Source organism: Lethenteron reissneri, chromosome 34 (assembly GCF_015708825.2).
Source record: "Lethenteron reissneri isolate LAM-NWPU_2019-01 chromosome 34, ASM1570882v1, whole genome shotgun sequence".
Taxonomy (NCBI): domain Eukaryota; kingdom Metazoa; phylum Chordata; class Hyperoartia; order Petromyzontiformes; family Petromyzontidae; genus Lethenteron; species Lethenteron reissneri.
The window spans coordinates 7,378,313-7,405,354 of record NC_083812.1 but is presented as its reverse complement, the minus strand read 5'-3'; the positions used below and the strand labels follow the sequence as shown (position 1 = coordinate 7,405,354).

Below are 27,042 nucleotides of genomic sequence, written 5' to 3'. Positions count from 1 at the left end.
TCCAATTTGGTATTTAAACGTGCAAAAATTCCCTTTGTCATCAATAAGTTGCAGCAAATTGCAATTTAGGACACATTTATGGAATCTGTGCTTTGCAATTAGCAGAAGCCTCTGATAAATGCAGTGTCAAATGTATTATATATTTTTTTCTTGGCAAAGCTAGAAACAAAATGTGGTTCTTCAGGTGTGGTCTTTTTGTCAAATCTGTGTGGTGAGCATTGTCTCAGCCTCGCTGTGCGCTGCGTTGCACCGCTATACGAGTAGTTAACCTCGCATCCTCAGAGCCAGGGTGAACATCCGACTCCAAACGTAATACATTGAATTGAATGAGGTAAAACTGATGGAAAAACACAGCACAGATACAGCATTTGTTAATACTTGGAAATATCAATACAATGAATGAACACTACAGCATCTTAACATTGTCTTAGATAACCTGAAACTCAACAATAGATCCTGGATGGACCAGGCACCTACATTAGTACTGAACAGCTATACAAGAGAATAAGCTACTGTGTTAAATAAAGGCACATCGTGTAATCATCACACTGCACCCCAAATGTACAGCACTGCATATAACACTGAGCTGTGGATGAGCCATTTCGTCATCCTTGCTCTCAAAATCGCAATCTAGTTACTTGGGTACAAGTTTGACACGACTTCAATTACAAGTAACATTAACAATAAGGCAAGTTGCAGGCTTCGTTGTTACTTAGGCCTCGTATTTATCATAACAATCTAACAGCATTATAAAGGCATTTACAGCATTATAACGGTTATTCTAACATTATAACAGCATTCCCAGTATTATAAGAACATAAACGAACTTACAGACAATGCTTCTTAAAGTCCCACAATGTTCAGTTACAGCTGGCTTCACTCGGACGCGATGTGTGCCTCCATTTTGAACTCTGTGTAATGGTGGACGCCAGCCTCGTGGCTCAAAGACTGTCAAATCGTAACTTCCTGGTCACGTGACAAAACTCAACCTCAAAACAGGAAATTCCTGTATACACACACCCCCACTCCTGCCGTGGAGCAAAACACCTGCCGTGAGGGAGAACAAGCATATCTTCTCTCAAGCTTTTTCCACGCACTACTTCGGGCATGGTCAGGAGTTGAATGCAGGTAAAGTGAAGATGTCCGCAGTAGTGCGTGGCACAAGCTTTAGAGAACATGTGATCAACACGTTGTCTAACATGGAAGACCAAACTTGCATTAGGAGTGCGTGAAAACACCTACTACGTGTTCTAATGCAGTGCTGTGTTGTAGCCTGCAGGTTCAAGGTTGGCAGGCTCTGCTGGGCCAGTACCCAGTCAGAGGTGTCGTTCGCTTCCTACACAAGTTCGCCGTGCGGAGAATCATCGCACACGGGCAATTCTCCACATCACTCCCACAGGACTATGACTTGGCACTGGTGGAGTTGGCACGCCGTGTGCCCATCTCAGATATCGCCTCACCGGCTTGCGTCCCATCAGACAGCCCCAGTTTCCCCAGCAGCACAACAGCTTGCTACTTGACCTCCTACCCCGGTGAGACTTCGCTTAGTCAATGTCACCTGCAACTGAACACATACAGCACGAGAACTGCAGTGCCGGACTTGCTGTCAGGGCTTGAGATGTGCAATTGAAAGACGTTTAATTAATTTTGTGCTGTTTATGCATGCAGTAATTAATGCTCGTGTATATTTTAATCTTTTTCAGCCTTTACAAGCGGTGTTGAAGTTCGCATCGTCCCACAAAGAACCTGTGCCTCGTCGCGGAATTATGGATCATCGGTGAATGTGAGGATGCTCTGTGCTGATGTATCAGGTCACCCGTCTGCATGTTGGGTAAGTCACATATTAGATGCTGTCTAACCAAAATCCCTTGGCTCAAAAAACTGTGTTGTAATTGTGTTTGTAATTCTACACACTTTGAGGTTATTTCCATATCAGCATTTTATAACGATTGATATTCCTTTTGAAGTGCTGAAAGGATGGTTCGTTAATCAAAAGTTAACTTTACGGTTTGTAAACATTCTGTATGTAGTATTCACTTATTTACAATATTACACGACTTGTAGCAGCATCTCATTATGGCTCCGAGCCAAAATATGCTTTATTTTGATGAAATATGCATACATATATAAAGTTCTAATATGATATATATAAAACGCATTTAACAATTATTTTGGAAACGCACCTCCTTTGGATGGTCAGATTAGTTCAAATGGAATCACCATAATGCTCACAATTAATGAATTTTGCCATAATTTCCCTTCTTGGCACAAAGAGCCCAACTGCTATGTAATATTGCATGCAGTGTAATACTGTTAAACTTCTCTCATTCATGTCGTACAATTTCCCACTACTACTGGATGACTTCTCTTGTCTGTGCAAAAAAAATGCACATAGTAGGATAAACAGAGCACTTCTGCATGACTAAATGAACATTATAGATTGAATTTCCCAACACCTCCTGGTGACTCATCTGCAAAGTTACACAGATGTTTTTATGTTGAACTTATTTCACACCGTGCTAATCGGGGGTGCGATTAGCAAAATATATTTTCTCACATATCGCGCTTGTCCACGGATAATGGAAGTTATGAGTGATAGGGCCATGGATAAGAGGAGTGTCACAGTATTTATTTTTTGTCATGGCAGGGCAACAAAGGAGGGGCAATCTCCTGCTTGAACACTGATGGGCGGTTGTACGTGGTGGGGCTTGCCAGCTGGGGCCGACAGTGCTCCCAGCCAGGCACTCCAGGAGTGTTCACCTTCATCTCCAAGTACAGCACCTGGATTAGCCAGCAGCAGCGGCAGGGGTAGAACAAACATTGGTGGCATCCACCTGCAGTACTGCACACGTAAGTATGTGCTCTGATAATAATGATTCATAATTTAAACTTGTGTTGCGACGCAATGTACACCTCTGAGGCTGGTTCCGTTAGGGGCTCACGCCAAGTTTATTAAGGGCTTACGCCGAACCAAAACCACCCTAGCCGAAAACTCCCCAGGGGGCAGGGTACTGTGATCCCTACAACCCCAGCTAACTTGGCTCTCCTCCCTGCCCTGGGCCGGGACTACCCCAACCTCGGCCGGTCGGGCAGAGTAGCCTCCCCTAGCTTCGTGTGAGGATCACCTACCCCGAGTCCCCACTCCTACCCCCGACGAACCCCGGTTACATCCCAGGTCCCCCTTTAAATACCCCCCCGGAGGCATGACGTCACCGTCCCCCAAGGTCATCCTGACGTCACGTTCTGCGACGCCACTCTCTCCGAGGGCGAGCGTGACGTGACATCACCCACTACTCCTCTACACTTGTAATGCACTGCACAGTATTCACTCGCTCTCGAAGAGAGAACGAATCCTGAGGCAAGAGGAACCACAGACGAGCGGGAAAGCATCTGGGCAGTTAGCCGGTGCCAAATTACCCCCCCCTACCCCCCAAGCTCTGTGGTCCTCTATGGATTGAGATGTTATTGTCATCTTCTTGGTTGTAGCCGAAACGTCGTGAGAATTATTTGATTTTATTATGTTTTATTTTTATTATTTTATTACTTCCCTTCTACGTGACTTTACCGAAAGAACCAAGAAGATGAATCCCTGCAGTCACGAAAGCTTTAAATCGAAAAATGTTCACCACTATATGTTATGTAGGTGTAAGTGTCTGAACTAGTTTCTAAAGATCACTCGATTAACCACATGATATTTTTGCTAATGATTGCAAGTCAATACGTGAAAATATTTCATAAGTAGACTAAATTGCCTGATGCTGTCTTGTCCCTGAAAAAGCCGTTACTAATGTCAACAAAAAGTCGATTATGTATGTATTAACTTGTGCGTGTTAAGAAAAGGTTGATCACAGTAGATCAGAGATCATAGCCTGCATATATTGTTGTTTCTTGATGAGGACTTTTCTCTAATTTTGTTTTGTGTTGTTCCTGTAGTAATTTTCCGTCGCTTGGGGCTGTGGATCAAGTACTCGGACAGCAAACGGAATAGCAAAGAATGTGCACTCGCCACTCCCTATTACAACGTACCCCTCTACAACACTGCTTATTGCAATCACGCCCTTGTTGTGCTGCACACCTCAAACTCGTTTTAGTAAGGCGTCATGTCTAAATGTTAACGATTGACACACTAACCAACTAACTGGTCAAAGGTTTAAAGCAATAAATGAATGCATGATCAACCAAAATACTGAAAACATGCAATTTCAAAGTGTGCATTAAGTATATATGATGCTGCTTGTAGACCAGTTGTTTGTTAAGACCTGTTTGACACATAATCGACATTTACATCCTTGTTTTCGCACGATATGCTTGATTATCTAAGAATTATCTGTCATTGTCAAAACCATTTATCTACTACCCAATTTACAAATTCCTCATCAGTGCTGTGACGGATGTGAATTCTGTAACCAAATGCAGATGATACCATCCAATTTAAAATAACTCAATCACTCAAATATCACCTTACATTGCGTCGTATTACATTGTATAATACAATTAACCTTGAATACATGTAAGTAGCCATTCGCCATATAATGGGCACCACGAAATTATCTACATAAAATGTATGTTATCCACTCAGTGCATCATATTCTCACAGTAAATAATTATACATCAGACATGATCCACTTCACTGCTACTCCATTCTAGTATTTTTCTGAGGCAATATATAACATTGCCATATGCAATTATTACTTAGATGTACGCAAATGTAGCATGTATTACTAATTAACCCAATTTAAACCTCAAAATAATCTTGAAGTACTATATTTCACTAACTTCCTTATGCAATTTGTTTTTGTGAGGAAGTAAAGGCATCTTAAATCTTGTCAAGCATGATATAGTTTGTTCTCGTGTGATTTCACAATTAATATATTCTGTCGTTCAGTGCATCCACTGAATCTGAAACGTATATGTTTACTATGATTTTACGATGATTATTGGGGAAAAGGATTAAAATAATATATTAGTTTTAAATAATAATTACATAATTCAGTGTATTATGAATATAGAATAAAGCAATACAAAACATCGGTGTGTGTCTTCGCGTCTCCATGGAGCAAAACAAGGAAAATAATAATGGAAAAGTGAAATAGTTGTTAAATATTTAAATTCACCAAGTGTCGCATTCACCAACTTCTCTTGTAAGCACCACAACAACAGTTCCCATTTGCCACTAAGTGGCGTTGTCATTACCATGGTGTTTGTGGCAGGCGATATGCACCTTGAGCCCATGTGAAAAGTATGAACGGCTCACTGGCAGGAGGCTATGAGACAGACGCAGGCTTAATGCGTTAACTGAGATGACCGGCATTTCCAACAACCCCACACTCGCCACTGCTGGCTTGCTATGATGTCACCACCAGACACGGCTAATTTCTGCAAGCATTTTATTCACATTGATATAATTTCACCTATAGAATAAAAATGTATTTTTACGCATTAAAATATCATTTGAATACCGATTAGAAATGCTATGACAATAACACAATTAAAAACACAAGCTTTAATGTATTTTTAAATGTAAAACGTGTAAATAAATTCATATAGTCTGCAAAAATGTAAATATATTTATATTAACACTCAAACTAAATACTTATATATTTAAAACATAACTTGAAATAGGGCAAAATTATAGTAAGTCACGATGTAAGTTAAATAAACAATGTGTTAAATGCATTAAAAGTGTAATCAAACATGCCTAAATGCGATAAACATTTGCAACTTAGGATGGTATTAAAAGCACGTTACACCAAGTGTGCCGCGGTGTATTTTGAAATACGACCCTGAACATCTGATTTGCATGTTGGTTAAGTGCTCTGTTTTGTTGAAGCAAAGCTAGAAACATAGAATTATCCAGCAGACTTGAATGGTCGCATACCAACATGTGTTACCTACACTGTAGTTACATGAATTTGATTGTGTTTCCGGCACATTATTTTTTTATATCAGCACATCTTTCCAAATGGCACTATATTTCGTCTGATTTATGATAGATTTCTTGGGTTAGAGCCAGGGGTCCCCAACCGCCGAGCCGCGGACCAGTTACCGGTCCTTGCCCTGTTAGGAACCGGGCCGAACAGCAGGAGGTGAACGGTGGGCGAGCGAGCAAAGTTTCATCATCTGTATTGACAGATGATGAAGCTTCATCATCTGTATTGACAGATGAAGCTTCATCATCTGTATTGACAGATGAAGCTTCATCATCTGTATTGACAGATGAAGCTTCATCATCTGTATTGACAGATGAAGCTTCATCATCTGTATTGACAGATGAAGCTTCATCATCTGTATTGACAGCCGCTCCCCATCGCTCGCATTGTCGTCTGAGCTCCGCATCCTGTCAGATCAGCGGTAACATTAGATTCTCATAGGAGCGCGAACCCGACTGTGTAAACTGCGCATGCGAGGCATCTAGGTTGCGCACTCCTTATGAGAAGTCAGAATCCGACACTTATTTTAGTCCGCGCGTGGCCCGCCCATTATTTTATTAACCACTTCCGTCTTCGCCTCTTTCCCGCACTGCGCACTCGTCTCAATCACAGTTTTGGTAAGCCCACAAGCTAACCCCGAGCCTGAGAGCTTCTTTGAAAAGGGGGAAAGACCCAATGATGACCCCCCCCCCACCCGGTCCGTGAAAAAATGGTCTTCCACGAAATCGGTCCCTGGTGCCAAAAAGGTTGGGGACCGCTGGGTTAGGCCACTTAATTCTAGATTTGAAGCTTTCGTGACTGCAAGGATTCATACTCTTAGTTCTTTCGGTAAAGTCACGTAGGTAATTTCATTTTTTACCTACGTGACTTTACCGAAAGAACTAAGAGTATTAGGCCACTTAATTGTCTGACCAAATCCATGCTGTTAAGGGGCCCCCACCACCTGACACAGCCAAACAAATTGTCACGTTGTCTACAAGCATCTAACTTGCAAATGAGTATTGCTTTGGCTCACCGGTAAGTTCAAAGGACAATACTCACAAACAATTTTAGCAATTTGATATGACGTTTTGTTTGAAACTATATCACTATTTAAAACTTTAAAAAAAAACTTAGCAGGTAGGCTCACTGAGCTATAAGCTGTTATTCAAAAGCGACCTGACCACAAATGTTAGTTTAACGAAGTGGCTTAGACGTGGAAATCTGTAACAGCTAAATACAGTACTCTAAACGCAGCATCAGGACAACATCCAGATATTCAGAGTTAGCAATCCATAAAGGCAAGATCATTTTGACTTTCTTGATTGTGGTAAACATCATGATGTGGCCTTACACAAATAAATCAATTATCAATCGTAGTATTTACTCAGAAAAATTAATGCTTTAAGTATAGATTGTTATATCTTTCATTTCAGTTTAAACACCATGAACGGATTTTAATGAAGATATTTAAATTGAGGAGTAATTTATATACAGCCATGGAAATATACTCTCTTAGAACAAGCCATGCTGGAAAGTTATTTCCCATTCCCTACACCACCCCCATCACCGACGTCATCTGCAGAAGGATTCTCATTTCCTTCGAGCTGCCCCTCAATGTGCATCTCTCCCAGCCGTACAGCGATCCTGTCGCTCAGGTGCAGGTAGTCCGCACGGAGTTGCTGAAGTTCCAACTCCATCATTTCCTTCTCTCGGAGTGCCTCCCGAGCCAGTTCCTCCTCCTGAAGCAAAGCCTCCCTGCTTCGTTTAGCTTCAGCTTCTGCCTGCACCCTGGCTCTGTTGGTCTCAGCCACCTCTCTCTGCAGAAGCTGCTTGTCTTCCTTGAGAGCCTGCACGAGTTTCCCTGTGGCCCTGAGCTCCTCACGCATGCCCTGGACACTCTTTTCCGCCATGCTTTGCCCTAGGCGGGCCTCTTCCAGTTCGGCTTGGAGTTTCTGCTCCGTGGCATTGAACCTTTGCCGTAACTCCTCCAGCTCCATCCGTGCAAAATGGTTGGCCCGTTCTTTTTCCATCATTGCTGCTTCCAACTGCTCATTCTCTTCTCTCTCTTTCACCATCTATATGCGAGGGTTGAACAAAACGGGCAGCACTCAAATGCAATATTATTACATTGAAAGATCAATTCACAAGTTGTCATATTCGTAATTTATATACAACCGTAGTTTTATATTTATTTGGTATATTATTTTACTTAATAATGTTGCATATGAATGACCAAATCAAGAAAATCAGAATTAATTAATAACCTACATTGAACTGATCCGATGAAAATGTTACAAAAGTATTAACCTCGTCATAGAATATTATATATACATGTGTATATGGCAATCATTTCATTAATGAAATGGACAAATTAGATATTGAAAACATACTTTTTTTACAACGTAAGACTTAAACAATGTTTGTGGTGAGTGGACGTACGGCTCAGTGACGGGCTTACCTTTGTGAGTAATTCCTTTTTTTCAGCTTTGAGTTGCTGTTCCTTCTCACGCAGGTCAAGGATGGCATCGTCACTCTGGTGCAGCCGATGCTTGCAGTCTTCCAGATCTTCCCTCAGCTGAGCCTCCATCTCCCCCAAGAGTTGCTTCTCCTGGATCAACCTGTACGCTGCCTCCGTCAGGTGCAGGCACTCCTCCCGCGATGCCTGCGCTGCTTGATTTCCCCCGTTATTCTCCTCGCGAGCCCTCTGGAAAGCATCTTGCAGTTTTTGTTTTTCTTGCTTCGTTTCTCTCAGCGTCGATGACAATGACTCGTTCTCCTCCTGTCGTTTTTTTAGGCTCAGGAACAACGCGTGTTTTTCCTGCAGTGCTCGCTCGAGTGCAGCGTTCTGCTCATTGAGCTGCTCCCTCGACTCTTCGTATTTCTGCACCAACCTTCGCAGGTCTCTCAAGCAGGATTTCTTTTGCTTTTCAGTTTCAGAAAGTTTTCTTAGCAGTGCCATTTTGTCAGAATCTCCATTACTCTCTCCATCTTGATTTGCCATGTTTTCACTGTGCATTTTCTGACTTTGTAAAGGGAGCATATCTTTGCTATTTTTTGAAGCTACACACTTTAGTTGCGATAAGAAACGTAGATTGTCTCTATCGCTATAATCATTTGTGGCTCCGCTTGTGGACGTATCACTTTCCAATTCAACATCAACAGTTTGGTCGTTGATCTTTAGTTCCCCCATCTTCAAATGTGAATTAATCTCACAACCCTGCCTTGTCATTTTGGAGTCACAATTCGTTTCTGGAAGAATGTGGCTATGGGAATTCGACGTCACTGTATATTCCCATGGCCTATCATATCCCGCTACAGTTTTGTTGGGACACATCTCGGATGCGTTCATACCTGTGGCTACTCTCTTGTCCCTGAGTTCTCTATGGAGACTTGTGTTTTCTTCTTCCAAATATGAAATTGAATTTTGCAAGGCTTCCACTGTTGCTTTTAATTCTAAAACATTGTCTGATGTTTTTCTTCCATATGAATATTTAATTTCCTCTCCTTGTTCCATGTCCTCGATATTGCCATCTAAATATGAACAACTTCTGTCCGTTGATGCCTGCTCAAGATTGTGGAAGTTTTGTCTGCGTGCCCAACCTTTTCTATCGAGGCCAGACTGTTCATTCGTAATCTTGGTATCTGTTTTCCACCCCTGTAGATCATCTGCAAGCCTCGCTTTTTGCAAGTACAAATCGCTCATCGATTCATAGACATGGTCTCCAGTGCCCACTCTATCGCTCAGGCTGCTTTGCAGCTCATCTCCAGCATAAGCAAATAATTCTGGTTCATGCTCTAATATGGACATCTCCTTCAAGGCGGAGGTGACACACGTAACTTGGGTTGTAGGGGAAACACAACCTCTTTGTAAAATCTTTTCTCTCACAGCTGAATCTTGATCAACATTCAGCACATTGGATGGTGAAAGCAAACCATACCATTGTTGTTGTCCATGCATGGATCGGTCGCGATTGCCAGTGAGATATGACGGTTCAAAGATGTGATTGTAGAATAATTTTCCTGCGTCTATAAACTTGATTGGGAAGAATGTTATTTTGTTGATTGATTTAGTTTAAAAGTCGAGTGGAAGGCAATACTTCATGAACCAGCCTGAAAAACAAATGTAGGCATGTGTCATTGTATCTTGACTTAAAGCTTTCGTGACTGCAGGAATTCATATTCTTTGGGTATTTCGGTAAAGTCACGTAGATGGGTACAAATGAAAAAATCATAAATATAAATATTTTGTTTATTTTATATATTTTTTTATTTGTACCTATCTACGTGACTTTACCGAAAGACCCAAAGAATATGTGTCATTGTATTTTCGGCAGTTAATTTGTATTACAGTATCCCGGGATGGAGCGTTGGCACAGTGGTTAACACACTTCGTGGTGAACTTGGCAACTTGAATTCCGTGACTGGCCATTAGTGGCGAGTAATTTTAAATGTTTTCTGGCCTCTATTATACAAACACGCACTTGCCAGCATGTGTAGACATGGTCCAACAAACCCCCATGACTGATAGGGTGTAGGGAGGCATTCCTTCAACATTCGATTGACAAAGGGCTCGAACACATTATTAATATTGTATTGCTTGTTTGAGTGTGGAATATATTTTCCCAGCATACTGCTGGGAAATAAAAATTTCCCAATGCTAGCACAGCTGCCATACAAATTTGCTTTCTTTTCAAATAAAATCACAAAATACTTAGTCCACATGATGAATTTAAAATAAGAATGCTCCGGAAGAAGTTGTAATGCCGAATTTAATGGCAACGTGCACGAAATGACCTACACATCACCTAGACTACAAAATATGTCCGAACAAATGATGTGAAATGCACAACATGATTAAATGACATTGAATACTACATCTGACGCCACGCTGCTATTGGGGACTACACGTTTTTCTTGTTCCTCAGCAGTGGGCCCAGCACCTCAAACCACTCCCTGTTTTTCAAAGGGAACCACAGACCTCCTCCCTACAACAACATCAAGCAGCAGATAAGGCTCACAAGTGACGGACAACATTTGCTTTTACCAACTTTCCCCTCCAGGTCAAAGGCTTTGGAGTATTGACAGAGTTTGACCAGCGGTTCACCAACAGCTTTATCTGTTTGGTACTTTTAAACATACGTTTCCATCATCACGAGGATTAAGTAGAAACGAGTGCTTGCGGAAATATTGATAGACTATAATTTTAGTAGAGTTTATAGTGCTCAGTAAACACCTTAACATTTGTAAAAAAAGAATTTACTCAATCTTTAATTTAAATAGATTTAATTGATTTATTCATATCACATTTTCAATGCCTTTTATGAACTTCAGTAATTACATCAGTCCCCCGCGTTACAGAATGTAGTAAATTATTCATATTAATTGACAGTCATGAACTTGTGGTAAAATTGACACATTATTTTTGTGGAGGCTGTCTGTCCATACCATATCGGTCCTATCAATAGCGTGACATCAAATGCCACGTTTCGGCAAATATTCTCTGCGATTAACTTAGCATGTAGTTTTTAAAATAATTCATCCACATAAAAAAAAACGGAATCTAAATGTAGATAACAATATCCCACCTCCAACTCGAGTAGGCTCAAATAACCCCCAATGGCTTGGATTGACAAACAAGCTGTGCGTGTTAACAGAATGAAACTCATAATAAAGGTGTTTGGGTCGTGAACATTCCTCAAGCTTTTAGCTGAATCCTGCGAGACCGATTAAATCAGTGGCACGTGCATGAGAGCGGGCAACGCTCGTCGCTTGGCTGCGGCTGTTTCTTTTTTAAAGTCTTTGAAAGTTTACTAACCCTCCAGATTGCTCACGCTCAAACTGTGACCACTCACAAACTATAAAAACATTTTTTTCTCTCTCTCTCTCAACGCGTGGCGCTTGCCTTTGTGTCATTGTTCTACTTTCAAAGTCTAGGCATGCAAATTGACGAGAGAGAAAAAGCAAAGCTACCTCTGGGCACACTGTCACATTTGATGAATAATTTCTTGAGTTTCTGCACTCGTGCTGTAGGCTTAGCAGTGGGATATCTATCAGGCAAATGGCGCAGTTGACAGAGGCACTTGCTCAGTGTGTTTCTTTGGCTGTTTCGAATGCTGTCTTCGTGATTTTATGGCTAGCACCACGCGTGTGGGTTTGCTATAATGTACGTGGACTAATGTTGACACCCCCTCCTTTTCAATCCAGCGCTAGATGAACGCTTCCCCGTGGTCTATTATTCATTGGTGTGGTTTATTAACCATACTTCAGCCACGTCATTGGCTACAGATGCCAACCATGGGCAAAATCAAACCAAGGTCGCCTGGCTGATAATACAGTTTGCTAACTGCTGCACCTAAATACTCTCGCCACTGCTCCATCCCCATAAATATATGAATATAGTAAACATATTGGTCCACTTCCCATTTAACATATTTTCCAGATAAGTTTGTTTATCATTCAGTAGCAGCAAGGAAACTTTAAAATATGTATTGCTACAAATGTCGTTAAGAAGAATCTCCACCAATGACGTCGTAAAAATGTTTTTTTTGGGTTGGATGAATGTTATATTACCTATTACTGATACTAAACCGATCAATTGTCACACATTTAACTGCAATACAACTTAGGCTAGAAGAAACATCATCATGAAATGAAACACATTAATGCAAAACAATTGTGAGATTTTACCCACGTGTGTCCCATATGTGTACACACTTGTAGTTGGTCGGTTTTTCTCTCCCTTTGTCAGATCAATGACCCCATTATAATCCCTGAATGCGTGTTTATCCTCTGAGTCAACCGACTGAGCATTTGACAGTTATTCGTTGGTGTGAGAGGCATGGTGCAAACAAAATAAATAACAGCAATAGAAAGAAATATATTTGTAAGGTAAACACACAGCTACACGGGAGCAGCCACCCATGCTTTGACACTGTCCCACATCTCTTTGGTCCAGTGTAGGCAGCTCGTGGCATGATTGACAATCCCAATTGTTAAAGTTAATCTATTGTTGGATTGACTACCGTGCCTTCCACCGCAGCACCAGGTGTGCATGTGTAACATGTTCAACAATATACACATTAAACGCATTGCACAAAAAAAAAACTTTCCCAAACAGACATTGTGCTCACTGCCAAAATTCGAGCCAGTTGAGTTGGTTAGATGTCGTGCCAAACATGTCAAGATAATAACTTTTGGATCTTTAATAGAAGAAAGTCTCCTAGTGTGTGAAACGCAAGCCCTTGGTTACAGTGAGCCTCAGAGTCCAGGGGGGCGAATGGAGGACCTTTGGATTTTTTGTAACTATTCACTTTCCCTGTGCTCCGTTTTTTTGGAATGCACGCATTACCACCCGCAGCTGTGGAAAATGACAACAAATCTTGCCAAGGCAACCTTCGGGGCATTGTAAATACCACTCATTGTCTGAGCAAACGTATTTGTGAATAGATTTTGTTGTTGTTAATACTGTTGTATAATGGATCATTGTGTTTGTTAACAGAAGGATAATATGTGCTAGAGCTGTGCATCATTATTAATATTATGCTGATGAAGACACAGAGATGGGTTAACTTGTTTTTTCCAGACACTTGAATTATTATATCATGTTCATAGTTATATTACTGTGGATGTAATACAAAACATGTAACACGTAATTAATGCTTAATTTCATTGCTTGTGGTTACTATAGAATGCATACCACCAAGAAAATGGAAAAAAAATACCTTGTGCTGAATTACGACATACAATCCTCTGAAAACCGCTGCAATCAACAAAGTTAAATATACAATTTATACATTTAAATATGTCAGAAAAATTGCTAAACGAAAACATGTTAGTTTGCCTTGCAGATTAAATTACGTGTGAAAGTAAATGTTTACCTTATGATATAACGTAAATTGCCATCCCACACTTCCAGGATGGTCAGTTATGTTCAATCAACATCAACGATCCGCATGGCGCGGGTGGGCCCTCATCCAGCAGTGAATTGTCAAAAGGCGCTGCAAATGACATAACACGATTTATATTTACATTATACCCACGTGCACGTTACAAGTTGAACTCACTTATTATTACAATTGCACCTGTTGTCAGAATGCTCCCATCAAGCGTTGTACACACTTTGGTAAGCTGTTGCGTAGATCATGTTTACTGGTCTTTGGCAATCTCAGCCTATCATTATACAATACTGACAAGTTAATAAAGCCACGTACGTCTTACCTTCGTGCATGCAGTTCGCCAAATACCATCAATGATTACGTTCACACGATCAACTAAATCCCTTTCACAAGCACATACAAAAAATCATCCTTTGTGCTGCACGCAATGTTGTAAGCTTTAGCCATCAAACAAAACACACACGTGAAAAAATACGAAACTACGTTAAATAGATGGGGGGGGGGGTGTAAATACTAGAACTATTCTCACATATAAAAAAAAATCCCCTTACCTCGAGAGACTTAATATCCAAGAGTTTCGAAGACGTCTCGCCTTTACGCGCACGCCTGCCTTGTGAACCACAGCTGACGGCGGTGGTGGTGTTGCGAGCGAGAGGTAGGGGGGCGGCCAACTTGAGCACGCACGCCCGATGCATTCGAAGTAGCGCGGTTGAGAGTGACAACCCCAAATAAGCTTTCACCACTGACGCCCCCCCTGCATTGTGTTACGTGTGGCCCAGGCAACGAATTGCACGGTCCAAGACGCTCGCCCTCCCGCCGTGCGCCCGAGTCCTCAAAACCCATCGCTTGGTGGCTTTTGGCGACCACTCGTTAAACCCAAACACCTACAGTGCAAGCATCGATAATCTCAGCAGAGTAATACTGAGAAGGCTACCGATCAGAATGTGAGGAATTTGTGGTGAAATGTAATCCTCGAGATGTTTTTTTTTCTTTTATTCGAGCCACCCACATTTTTGGCTGGTTTTAATATTTTCTCAGAAAAGCCGTCCTGATTTGTTAAGATTTCTCGGGGTGGTCTGGTGCGGCGTGACCTTTCGCGTCATTTTATTGGCGTTATTGTTGTTTAATCAACGTGTTAACCCTGTCCTCGCCAAGTCGCTTCGCTTTCCTCACGATCGGAACTAACTTTAAAAGTAGATAAGGACCATTGAGTCACCTTTCATCTGCAAAGAGAGCAGAGATATTTCGATAAAATGGTAAAATACACAAAAAATGTGCAAGATGTGTTGTGTGTGTGGATTTGACGGTGACCAATTGTGATCGATGTGCTTTGGAGGCAAGGGTTGAAGACGTGTTAAACTCTTAAACTAGCTGGGATGCAAGGTAGCCAGGAAGAGCAAGTGGGTTTATGAACGTGTCTCTTGCAAACCTTCGAGTGTTATCCCTTCATGTATGTAAGTGTTCTCTCGGCATTGTGCTTTTCTCTCATTCAAAACACACTGTCAAAATTAATTGACCAATTAAAGTATTCCAATGCCGGACCCTCATGAAAATGTTTAATTAAGCTTTGCTGAGTAAATAGCATTATTGAGTTGGGTCCAGGATAAAAATTCTGAAATTAAAAGCAGAACTGAGTGCTTTTGGAATTGTATTTTTAGAATCATTATACCAATATGGTTAGTCCCCTCCATATATGAGCTCCCATATTAATATGCCAGCAGTAAACATTGAGGAATACACTATACTGATGAGTCTTAATGAGGACAAAAGCAGTGTACACCTGTGTCTTTATTTTACTGCTGCCCGTCGGAATGACCAAATCTCTCAACTCTTTGAGTCGGGGGTATAAATGAGAACATGGCCACAGATTCAGTTCATTTGAGCTGGTAGTCTGGATGTTTCCGAGAGCTTTTGTAAATGCAATGCACACCTTTGTGTGTGTGTGGTTAAATATGATGAGAGATATAAAGAGGAGTAGATGTATCAGAGATTAGGTACATTACATTGATAAAAAAACAAGTGAGTTTGGGCAGGAATCTATCGCCGAAAGAGATTGTAACAAACGGACAAGACTGGCAACGGAATGACATACAAAATAGGGATCATGCCCGAGTTCTGAAAGACCAGCGCAGAGATGGAGCGATGAGATAAACTCCTGTGCAGGAGTGAGGTGAATCACAAAACTGACGGATGGTGATGGTGACATCCAGCAATGAATAAAACGCATCTGAATATGATGATGATAATGGAATATATTGCTGCAACAGGCCTATACTGTTGTTAATGTTAGTACAAGTGTCTTTAGAGTTGATTAAAATATATTAGAGTATTTACAATTGAGGAATAATGGATGATCGCATGCCTACTTAATAGCCAAAAGTATTCTACGAGGTGGATGAGAAGTTGCGATAGTTCTTAACGTCTATGTCATAAAAGCTTTCAACACAAGGGTGTTTAGGATTTTACAGCCCACCGTGTAGAGTGTTCAAAGGAATACAGCATTCATGTATGTGTAGCTGCCACACGTTCCCTTACTACGGCAATGCCGCTCACGATTCAATAAATGTTCTAATGTAAAGGAACAAACAACCACTTGAATGTTTAAGTCGAGGAAATAGATTGTAACCTTGCTACCGTCAACTGGGTGAGTTCACATGTCAAGCACACGGCCCCTGAATGCGGTTAGTGTCGAAAAGCCCTATTGTTTATTAAAACAGCCAATAGATGGGGCTGCAACACAAGTTTAGTTTGTAATGCAGCATGGACTTCGGGGCTGTCCATAAATGACGTCACGCGATTTTGTACGATTTTTGACCCCTCCCCCCTTCGTCACACGGCGTCACAAAAAGTCAGACCCCCCCTCAAATATGACGTCACAAAGCTCTGTCCCCCCCCCCCCCCCCCCCAAAAGCCAGACACTGAGTAGGGGTGGAACGTTCTATCTCCCAGTGATTCCAATAATTTTTTGCCATGCAATTAAAGAAAACCATTAATTATTGTTACGTTGTGATGAGCAGTCGTGGCTGCAAGGGTAATATGAACTCGTTACAAACTGCAGTGCACGAATAAGGAAACACATTGATTGGGGCATGACATTTGACGCAAGTATCGTGATTATATACAGGCACTGTTTAAGTGTTTCTGGCGTGCCTTTCGATGTCCGTGTGATTCGGCGTGTTGTATTTACAATGAGTTGTGTTAAAATATTTTAAAGTAGGACATTTTTGTGGTACAATCGCATTAAGTAGAATGTTTTTATTTATTTCCATCTCATTATTATTTTTTATGATGCTAAAAACTGACCGTGTAACTGCATTGCGGACGCATGGTATTTAGTTGAATGCTGAGCTATAATTCGGGGCATGCATCTCATGCTTCTAAAAGTATGCCAAACAAGTTTTGGTTGTGCAATGATTGGTCAGAAACAGGCAGACAGGCATGTATGCGTGTGTGCTTTTTTAAGGACAACGGTGCATGGGCCTGGATTAATCCAACAGAACTGGACAGAACCAGCTGTCACATTATTTTTATTCTTGCCATACTTGAAGATCAGTGTTTGCTAATGGTCGTCGGGGAATGTGTGCAATTGTAATGCAATTATGTCAAGCAATTTGTATTTCATTCCATCTCCGAGGTCAGAAACTAACACAAAATAAAATGGCACTGAAATGAAATGTGCACATTGTTATATGTTCGATTAAATCTAGAAATTACGAGGAGAAAAATTATCATAACGGAATGAAAGTGCAGACCAGAAAAGCAAACGTTTTAAACAACAGAGAAACGCGTGCAAAGCATTCAGATTTAGTAAATAGTACAGGGTGTCCCAGATGTATTGTGACCCCAATTAATTGGTCCCCTAGCATGTCTTTTCCTCTGCATATTAATTTATGTTTTAAATAAACCTTACTTAAGAAAACATATTACGTTTTAGAGAATGAAATTTGGGGGTGGGGGGTGTACAAGACATCTGGGCCACCCTGAAGTGGAACAAACCGGTTTACAGTTGTCTAGCTCTGTGTCACTGCTGCTGCTATCAGCCGATCTCATTTACTGAACATTATTTTAAAAGTGATTTAATACAAGACTGCAATGCACTTCTTCAGGAACTGTTGATGGATTTGGTGTGCTGCTTGAAACTAATTGCGCGTGTGCAATGTTTATATGTAATAATGACCAAATTTGTACAGCGACATACCAGTGTTCCATTTGGTTTCACATTCAAAGTGGACCCTTATACAAAAGGGGGCCTCTTCAAAGGTCGCATTATATATCATTTCCATTGGGTATATCAATCCACTGGTGAATGGATGACTCCCGATGCCATCTCGATCGTGAGGATTGTTTGACCATAATTCACCATGTCAGTCAGTGGCGGGTTGGTGAAGAAGGGGTGTAGGACCGGTTCAGTTATCACGTGCCACTGATCTTAGCCATGGCAATTTTTTATTTATTTAAAGTCGCCGGGATCACAGGGCAGTGTGAACATACTATAATTGTGCCCTATCCTGTGTGTAAAGCGATGTTAATTATTTTCTCGGATTCCGTTTCGGTGAGAACTTGTTCCTATCTAGAAAAGTTCAATTACACACTGATTATGAAAAAGAGTGCAATGGCAATGTACCAGTAATACGTGTTGTCCATGTCCAGGTATTGCACGATAACTAACAAGTGTCACCTTTGGTTAACAACCTGTTTAGAAAGTGTACATTAATAATGGTCGCTTTCCTTAAACAAATATGCAGCATAAAAGCATAAAATTAGATGTACAGTATTTTACCAGGCGCACGTCTCAATATTGTACGTATTGAATTTAAGTTAAGATAAAGTTGAATTTTAAAATTCTGCAATTAAAATCAATACGATCACCACTCCTTTGAGTATTCTTGGTTCTTTCGGTAAAGTCACGTAGAAGGGAAATAATAAAATAATAAATTGTCATTTTTCCTTTGAGTGTAATACTTAAAAAAAAGTACTTTGCTTTAAAAACAAGTTATTATATGCATTTTTGCAACAACAAAAGGTGGTATGTTCATATCACATAAATATATTAATATAATCATACTCATATTTTATATCGATGCCACACATTGCACCTTGTGGATTTTACTGCATTCATAAACCATTCACTGCTCTTACTATATGATGTTTTATATCTGTATATATATTTTTTTCATTTAACTGCGTATATATTTCCAAGCCAGACGACGTATTTTACCTTGAACATTTCATTTTACATCTATCTAATGATACTATAACGTTTATTGTATGTAAACTGTTATGGCAACACGTCTATTTCCTGCAATTACAGCTTTAAATCTCACTCTCTGAAATCTTTAGCTCCAAGGTCTAGACAGAATGGTGGCCAATAAAACTAAAAAGAGACCATTTCAATGGAACGTTTAGCCAGTTCCACCAATAATGGTTGATTGTTTATTTAGCCTTCCAAGATTATACACACCCGGACCTAATTACACACACACGTGAGTGACCTTTGATATGGTTGTAGGGTTATACCTACACGAAGTCTGTTTACAAACTGCCAGACTTCACGTGCCTTTCTTCATAAGTTGAGACTTAAGAGATTGTGTTTTTGTTGTACCTACATCTAGTTTTTAAGAGATTTTATTAAGTAAACTAGATATATGTATACACAGTGGTATTTTTACCCAAATTAATTCATAAAGATCTCTGGCACACATTTACTGGCATTTGCAGACAAATTGCAGCTTAGTTAAATAATTTGTTGAGATATACAGAACTGATTGAAGATGCATTTAGGTGACATGGTAGTCACTTTATTTTATTACTGGTCACTTTGAATACATTCCAGAGATATACATACTGAATGTACATTGACCTAGTTGAGTCTCTATCACAGTTATTTTATGTCGTTTAGAAAACTTGTTGTACGCGACTTTTGTATTGCTCGTACTTAAATTCAGCAAAACTTTAAGGTATTGTTTAAGTTGTTCAAGAATTGTATTTCCATTATACTCATTGGTTTTTTCAGTAAAGTCACGTATGTAGAAATAAAATAAAACTAAATAAAGTAAAATTTAAATAAATAACGACGTTTCGAACGCAACACAAGCGTTCATCATTAGGTGGAAATGTGGTAAAACACATAGCGAGGGAACACATAGGGGGACATCACGCACATAGCACACATCTGCAGTCACGAAAGCTTCAATTCTATACATGTATTTCCATTGTTTGTTATAATGACTGTCGTCTGCAAATCTGACATGATCAACTCATGTAATAAACAAATACGAGTAGGATATGATTGGAATGTTAGAGGTTGAGATAAAATCACCTTATAACAATAAAAAGCAACATGCCAATGTGCCTAAAGAGGAATCGTTTTCCATGAGTGCATGTTGGCTTCTTTGACACGGATCAAAAACGCATACAAAAATAAAATATAACAAAGCTGAAGAGTACACAGAGAGGCACAGAAACCGCGGTGCAAGCTGGGAAGGGGACTGAGGATCAAAATAGGGGAACTTGTGGATCAAGTAACTCATGCAAATGAACAAGATCATTTTGACTTCAGAAAATTAAGTAGACGTTGGCATCACGCATTCTTAAAAAGGATGATGGCCCATGAACAAGACTGGTGATGGAACGGCAGCCAAAGAAGGGGTGCACCTGTGAGGAGGACCACCAGGGACATAAAGCCATGAGATTCGCTCACGAACAGCATCATGATGGATTGTGGCATCACAAGACCATGAAGAATTACAACAATGTGGAGAGGCCTTGATCTAGCAGTGGAAAGAACATGGCAGTTGTTGACGGTGACGATGACGAGTGCACAGTGATACAAAATAAAAGCTTCACTTCATAACTAAGAAATACTCACTAATTCTTCATTGTACTTGACTATATGTAAGCAATATAAAAAAAACAGAGAATGGCAACTTCATTTTGAAAAAAATGTGCACTGCATATGCGCAAAAATGTGTTTATACTACCTTGAATACGTCAGACTTGAGGTCCTACTGTGGGGGAGTGTGGTGCTCCAGTCATCTTGATGGGTGGCCCCACAATCCTGCTCGCCCACCCACGCATGAGAGCCAGTAATCTCGATCAAGCAATGCATGCTCACAGGCCCTTTGACCTAAAATTCACTTACGTATTGCGCCAGGTTTTAATATACCTCTGTATTCAACTCCTCTTAAACTACTGGACCGGTTCTAATTATCAATAGTCCATTTGGAAGGTCATGGCATATGATCGTCTATAGCCTTGGAAGCCCCAGAACTTTTGAGCCGTACAATTTTTGTTGGGTATGGCTCGAAACGTACCCAAGGGGATGTCCACCCTAGGAGATTGAGCGATGAAGTCAGTTTTTGTTGCAGGTGTTAGGTGGATGGTTGCATCACAAGATCGTCAGAGATGTCAGTTGCTTGGGGAGCCCTTCATTCAACGGTGGATTGACCACAGCTCATGGTGGTTACACTCTTCACTTAAAACTTGAATATTTGTACAGAGCACTTGAATATGTTGTGCGAGGAACATGTGACGTTGCACTCGCATGGGCTTTTACTGCTACTGCGTGAATTTCATCTACATTTTTTAAAGGTTAGGCTTAGCTAGGTGACAGTGCATTGTGTTAACATCTGGATTAATCACATTGGATAGGTCACTTGGCTTAAATTACTTTCATACATTTTCACCACCCGTAATCATAAAAGAAAGGGGTTTAAGTGACATTGAGATAGTTGATTCGAATATAGTTATTTAAATATCTGCAAAGTTTGCCACAAAGTGCGAACATGACATGGTTCTGAATACAAATAATTGAAATGCTTATGCTATTCATGAGCATACTGCTTTGTATGCATACTCATAATGAATTGCAATGCTTGTTATAACCGCCAATCTGAATATGTATAGCTCACTAAAATGACAGCTGATTGCTTTTAAAAGAAAGGCGATACTCATGCAAACAACCCATGCTAATTTGCTTTGACTCTCTCTCCAATCATTTGAAAAGAATGTGTTCTCTTTTGAACGCTTTATTTTAATTTATGTAAAGTGCACATTCCACAGTGATGAGATTGCCTTAGGCTCCTTGTGATGAGTCAAGGTCATAAAAATGGTCGTGCAATTTCGTTATCTACTTCGTGAGATGTCACAAAAAATGGGCACATTACGGAGCTGGTATTTATACGAGATCATTGTTTAATAGCCATGTTCCCTAATTACAAAAAAATGTGAATCTTGTTTATGGGAACTTCTTCACTATAGGAAGTTGAACATCATTAAGCAAATGTGCCGTATTATTCAGATTCTAAGTAATTTCCAGCAAACATTTTCGTAAACAATATCCAAATGAGCACTGGTATGCCATCTCCAACCACAACAGACCCGACACAGTTTGCTGTTCAACGTGACAAGATGCCTGTTATTCATTTCACTGGCTAACATGGCGAAACAGATAGTACCTGAATCTATTTGGCTAGTATTTACCCTGAAATCTATATAACAGAATAAGGAAAACACGTAATTTATAACTCTCTGTCAATTTACTGCTGGATGGAGAATTGCTGACACTGTCAGTCATGGAATTGTTTCACCATACTTCACCTCTTAAACTACTTGGTAAAGGAAGAGGCCCAAGACTGGTTGAGATATTACTTGCCACTGATGTTAGCCATGGCCCATAATCAGTGAGCTATCCACTGCATTACCACTTCACCCCTGTTAAGAGTATTTTATAATGCATTTCCAATGTGCATGATTACTATTACAATACTTGATCGCCTTATGTTAAGCAGATTTAGTTGCGGATAAACTTCACATGTCTTCAACCAAATCACCCGGAATGTACCTGATGTTATCAGAGCTCAGAAGCTAAGCAGCGTTGAGCCTGGAATGTACTTGGATGGGCTACAACCACCCATTAAACAGTTGTTGTCGGCTTCTATTGGGCTACAGTGTTAGCAGATGTCAGTGGAGATACAGGGTTATACTGAATTCCCGCTCACCATGTGAATATGGCTTCTAGTATTCAAACATTTTAAAATTCGGATATCTTAAAAGCGTAACTGACCTTAATGGCGTGGCACGGTAGTTGGTGCACTGCGCCATAACCCCAGCTTTCCTCGAGTTCAATTCCCAGTCAGGGTAAATAATAGTGGCACCTGATATGAGACTCCCATCGGACGACTCGGCCTTAAACAGATGCCCGGTACACCATGCACACAACATTGGCGGTTCGCTGCGTATGAGTTGCTTAAGGTTGCTCTGATTGGGTGTTGGTTCGTGGATTACCCAAAATCAGTGGGAAGTGTTTTTTGAACCTCTGTTATACATTGTTATTTGATTAATTGTTATCGGGTATTTTTATGAGCTTACGAGTTATCTGAACCACTCGTGAGATTTATGGCAATTTTAGGAACGCTCATTCGTCGGTACTAGAGATCGTGTCTTATACTGAACTTATGACATTGCTTTGATTTTCTCATTCATTTTGTACGCTGGTCCATGGATCTCCAACTCCTTCACCAAAATCAATGAACCAGTGTGAGGAAATATGGTCAAAACAAACTCCACTATGACCAACACGGCATGGGAAGATTTATTTATTTATTATTTTGCAGTGACAAAGGGGCAGTACAGTAGTAAATTAGTTAGTAAATCATCGTGTCTCTTCATCGGAAGTGTAAAAGTTGACCAAAATTGGAAGTGGCGTTGGTGAACATATCATCGCCGTGCGTGGTAAATCTTTATAGACTCTGCACTTTAGCATTCCTATATACCACGCCTTCTTCCCCTCCTACTTTACATTCATAACTCCGGGGGCTATGGGGGGGGGTCCACCTTCAGGAATGATGGTCCCGTGGTTGCTGCAATTAAAGACAATTCGTCGTCACAGAAGCACTCGGTGTTCTTGTTGAGTCGTGACGCTCTTGTCCCAAACCAGTTCGACATTGCTCAATGGCATGCTGGGTCGCAATCTGTTTGAGGCGTGCGTTTACAATCGAAGAATGACCGTGACACACTGCTTGACAATCCCCCCCACACCCACTCTATTACGTAATGCCAACCTCGGAAGAGAATGTGAACGTGTACGAATGCTTGCATACATCAAATAACGGATATACGTGCCCATTGGCAACATACCATGTACAACACCAAAGAGCGTATGAGATAAAAACGATTTAGAATGATGACCAAATCATCTGGAATGCGGATGATGTTATCAGATCTCATAACATATGCAGGCTTGAACCGGCATAGTGCCTGAATGGGTGACCAGCATGCACACACACGTGTTCCAGGCTGCGGGCTCTTTATTTGCTATTTTAAACGATTTGATTTTAACAGGTTAGTCCCCACTAAGCTGCTATCCAGCTCTTTCTTCAGAAGCGACCTGGCCATCAAAAATAATAGATCAACGAAGTGGCTTACCGTGTGGACATTTATCGGAGCCAACTACTCTTAAACGCATGTCTAAATTTGGAGTGAAAAACCGGAGGACCCGAAGAAAAATCCACACGACCACGGGGAGAGAGACACGAAAACTCCAAAATATAGAGCAGGCGTCCGAGTCGGGATCCAACCCGTGGCCTCCTGCATACCTGGCGAGGTAGATAACATCTCGCCATCTTAGCAGAGGGCAGTAAAACAAAAACAATTGTAGTGCTGTATAGTTCGATGTTCGCTGTCTTCACCAACCGGCACTGACCAATGTGGTGAAGTATGATTCTAAACACGACTATGATTCTATAGGGAGGCCTTCATCCAGCAGTGGATTGACAGAAGGCCCGTTCTGTACATGAACAAGGGGGAAGTATGGTCAAATAGCCCCCATTGGCCGGTAGGGCGTGGAAAGGCCCTCAGCAGTGGATTGATTGACGGAAGGGCAACATTGTATGACTGCAAAAGAAATGTTAAATGTTGATGTACAAAATTCCAATGGCCGGTGGAAAAGTACACACGGCTGACGTGCGTTTATAGTCGGTGCAAAATCCAATGCCGTGCTGGAGTGACTTCTTGAAAGCGCACATACAGTATGGTGTGTTTTACATGTATAAAATAGAGTTTCACAGACACACGGGATATTAAACGAGTCGCCAAATGTTTGAATGAATGCCCATCATTCATGAGGGAGGGCAAAAAAAGACGAGTCTGCGAAACTAGACCGAGAAGCGCTGTCTCGATGGCAATCTCAGATGTTCTGCACCATCTCAAGCGGCCTCTTCAATCAGCTACGATAAATACAGGTAGTCCCCGACTTACGATGGAGATGCGTTACGACGACCCCATCGTAAGTCGAAAATATCGTAAGTCGAAGATGGCCTAGCCTACCCAGGAGTCTTAAAGAATGGTGATAATTTAGCAAAACAGAGCAATTTACAGTACCGTACTGTATAAACTATGTATGTATGTATTTATGTATGTATTTATTAATTACAATAGTGTATTGCACAGTAAAATGTAAAGTAAAAAGAACAAGGTAAATTCTTAGCCTACCTATATGAACTGAAATTTAATAGAAAGTTTTTTCAGGAAACAATCCTATCTGCTATAAAAAAAACTTTTAACATGCATTGAACATATTGTATCTATCATATTATACTGTACTCGCCAAGATTCTGTCCGTCGTCTGCATAATTGAACGATGTTAGGTTGTTAATGGCAATTTTGTCGTATCGCTATCGCCATCGTAAGATCGAAATAGCATAAGTCGGGGACCAGCGTAACTCCGGGACTACTCGGAAATGGCTCGCGAAGTCCACGGCGGTGACTGCAACTCGAGCCAAGTTAGAATGCACATTGCCACTGCGGTGAGTCAACGCACTGCTATGATCCTATAAATCGCATTGATTCTATACATCGCATTGATTCTATACATCGCACTGATTCTACACACCACTCTGATTCTACACACCACTCTGATTCTACACGCCACACTGATTCTACACACCACACTGATTCTACACACCACACTGATTCTACACACCACTCTGATTCTACACACCACTCTGATTCTACACATCACTCTGATTCTACACGCCACACTGATTCTACACACCACACTGATTCTACACACCACACTGATTCTACACACCACACTGATTCTACACACCACTCTGATTCTACACACCACACTGATTCTACACACGACAATGATTCTACACACCACTCTGATTCTACACACCACATTGATTTTACACACCACTCTGATTCTACACACCACTCTGATTCTACACACCACACTGATTCTACACACCAGACTGATTCTACACACCACTCTGATTCTACACACCACTCTGATTCTACACACCACTCTGATTCTACACACGACACTGATTCTACACACCACACTGATTCTACACACCACTCTGATTCTACACACCACACTGATTCTACACACGACACTGATTCTACACACCACTTTGATTCTACACACCACATTGATTTTACACACCACTCTGATTCTACACACCACTCTGATTCTACACACCACACTGATTCTACACACCACACTGATTCTACACACCACACTGATTCTACACACCACTCTGATTCTACACACCACTCTGATTCTACACACCACACGGATTCTACACACCACTCTGATTCTACACACCACTCTGATTCTACACACCACTCTGATTCTACACACCACACTGATTCTATACACCACACTGATTCTACACACCACTCTGATTCTACACACCACACTGATTCTACACACGACACTGATTCTACACACCACTCTGATTCTACACACCACTCTGATTCTACACACCACTCTGATTCTACACACCACATTGATTTTACACACCACTCTGATTCTACACACCACTCTGATTCTACACACCACACTGATTCTACACACCACACTGATTCTACACACCACACTGATTCTACACACCACTCTGATTCTACACACCACTCTGATTCTACACACCACACTGATTCTACACACCACTCTGATTCTACACACCACTCTGATTCTACACACGACACTGATTCTACACACCACACTGATTCTACACACCACACTGATTCTACACACCACTCTGATTCTACACACCACTCTGATTCTACACACCACACGGATTCTACACACCACTCTGATTCTACACACGACACTGATTCTACACACCACTCTGATTCTACACACGACACTGATTCTACACACCACTCTGATTCTACACACCACACTGATTCTACACACGACTCTGATTCTACACACGACTCTGATTCTA

At 40.9% G+C, this 27,042-nt stretch overlaps 2 protein-coding genes across 2 annotated transcripts in view; one reads left to right on the top strand and one right to left on the bottom strand.

Annotated features, from left to right (window-relative positions):
* Positions 1-5,030, top strand: part of LOC133350491 (deleted in malignant brain tumors 1 protein-like) — a 93,704-nt gene extending 88,674 nt beyond the window's left edge. Inside the window, exons 57-60 of the mRNA XM_061564831.1 lie at positions 1,273-1,532; positions 1,704-1,831; positions 2,648-2,850; positions 3,934-5,030. Coding sequence (XP_061420815.1) covers positions 1,273-1,532; positions 1,704-1,831; positions 2,648-2,812 — 553 coding nt within the window. The 3' untranslated portion in view covers positions 2,813-2,850; positions 3,934-5,030. The remainder of the gene's footprint in view (positions 1-1,272; positions 1,533-1,703; positions 1,832-2,647; positions 2,851-3,933) is intronic.
* A 436-nt stretch (positions 5,031-5,466) lies between these two features.
* Positions 5,467-14,501, bottom strand: LOC133350624 (golgin subfamily B member 1-like). The gene is made up of 4 exons (XM_061565198.1): positions 14,359-14,501; positions 13,790-13,909; positions 8,371-10,022; positions 5,467-7,987 (listed from the first exon to the last, which is right to left on the bottom strand). Exons 3-4 carry the CDS (start codon positions 9,868-9,870, stop codon positions 7,448-7,450), a joined length of 2,040 nt encoding a protein of 679 aa, XP_061421182.1. The 5' UTR covers positions 9,871-10,022; positions 13,790-13,909; positions 14,359-14,501; the 3' UTR covers positions 5,467-7,447.
* Between the last annotated feature and the right edge of the window lie 12,541 nt (positions 14,502-27,042).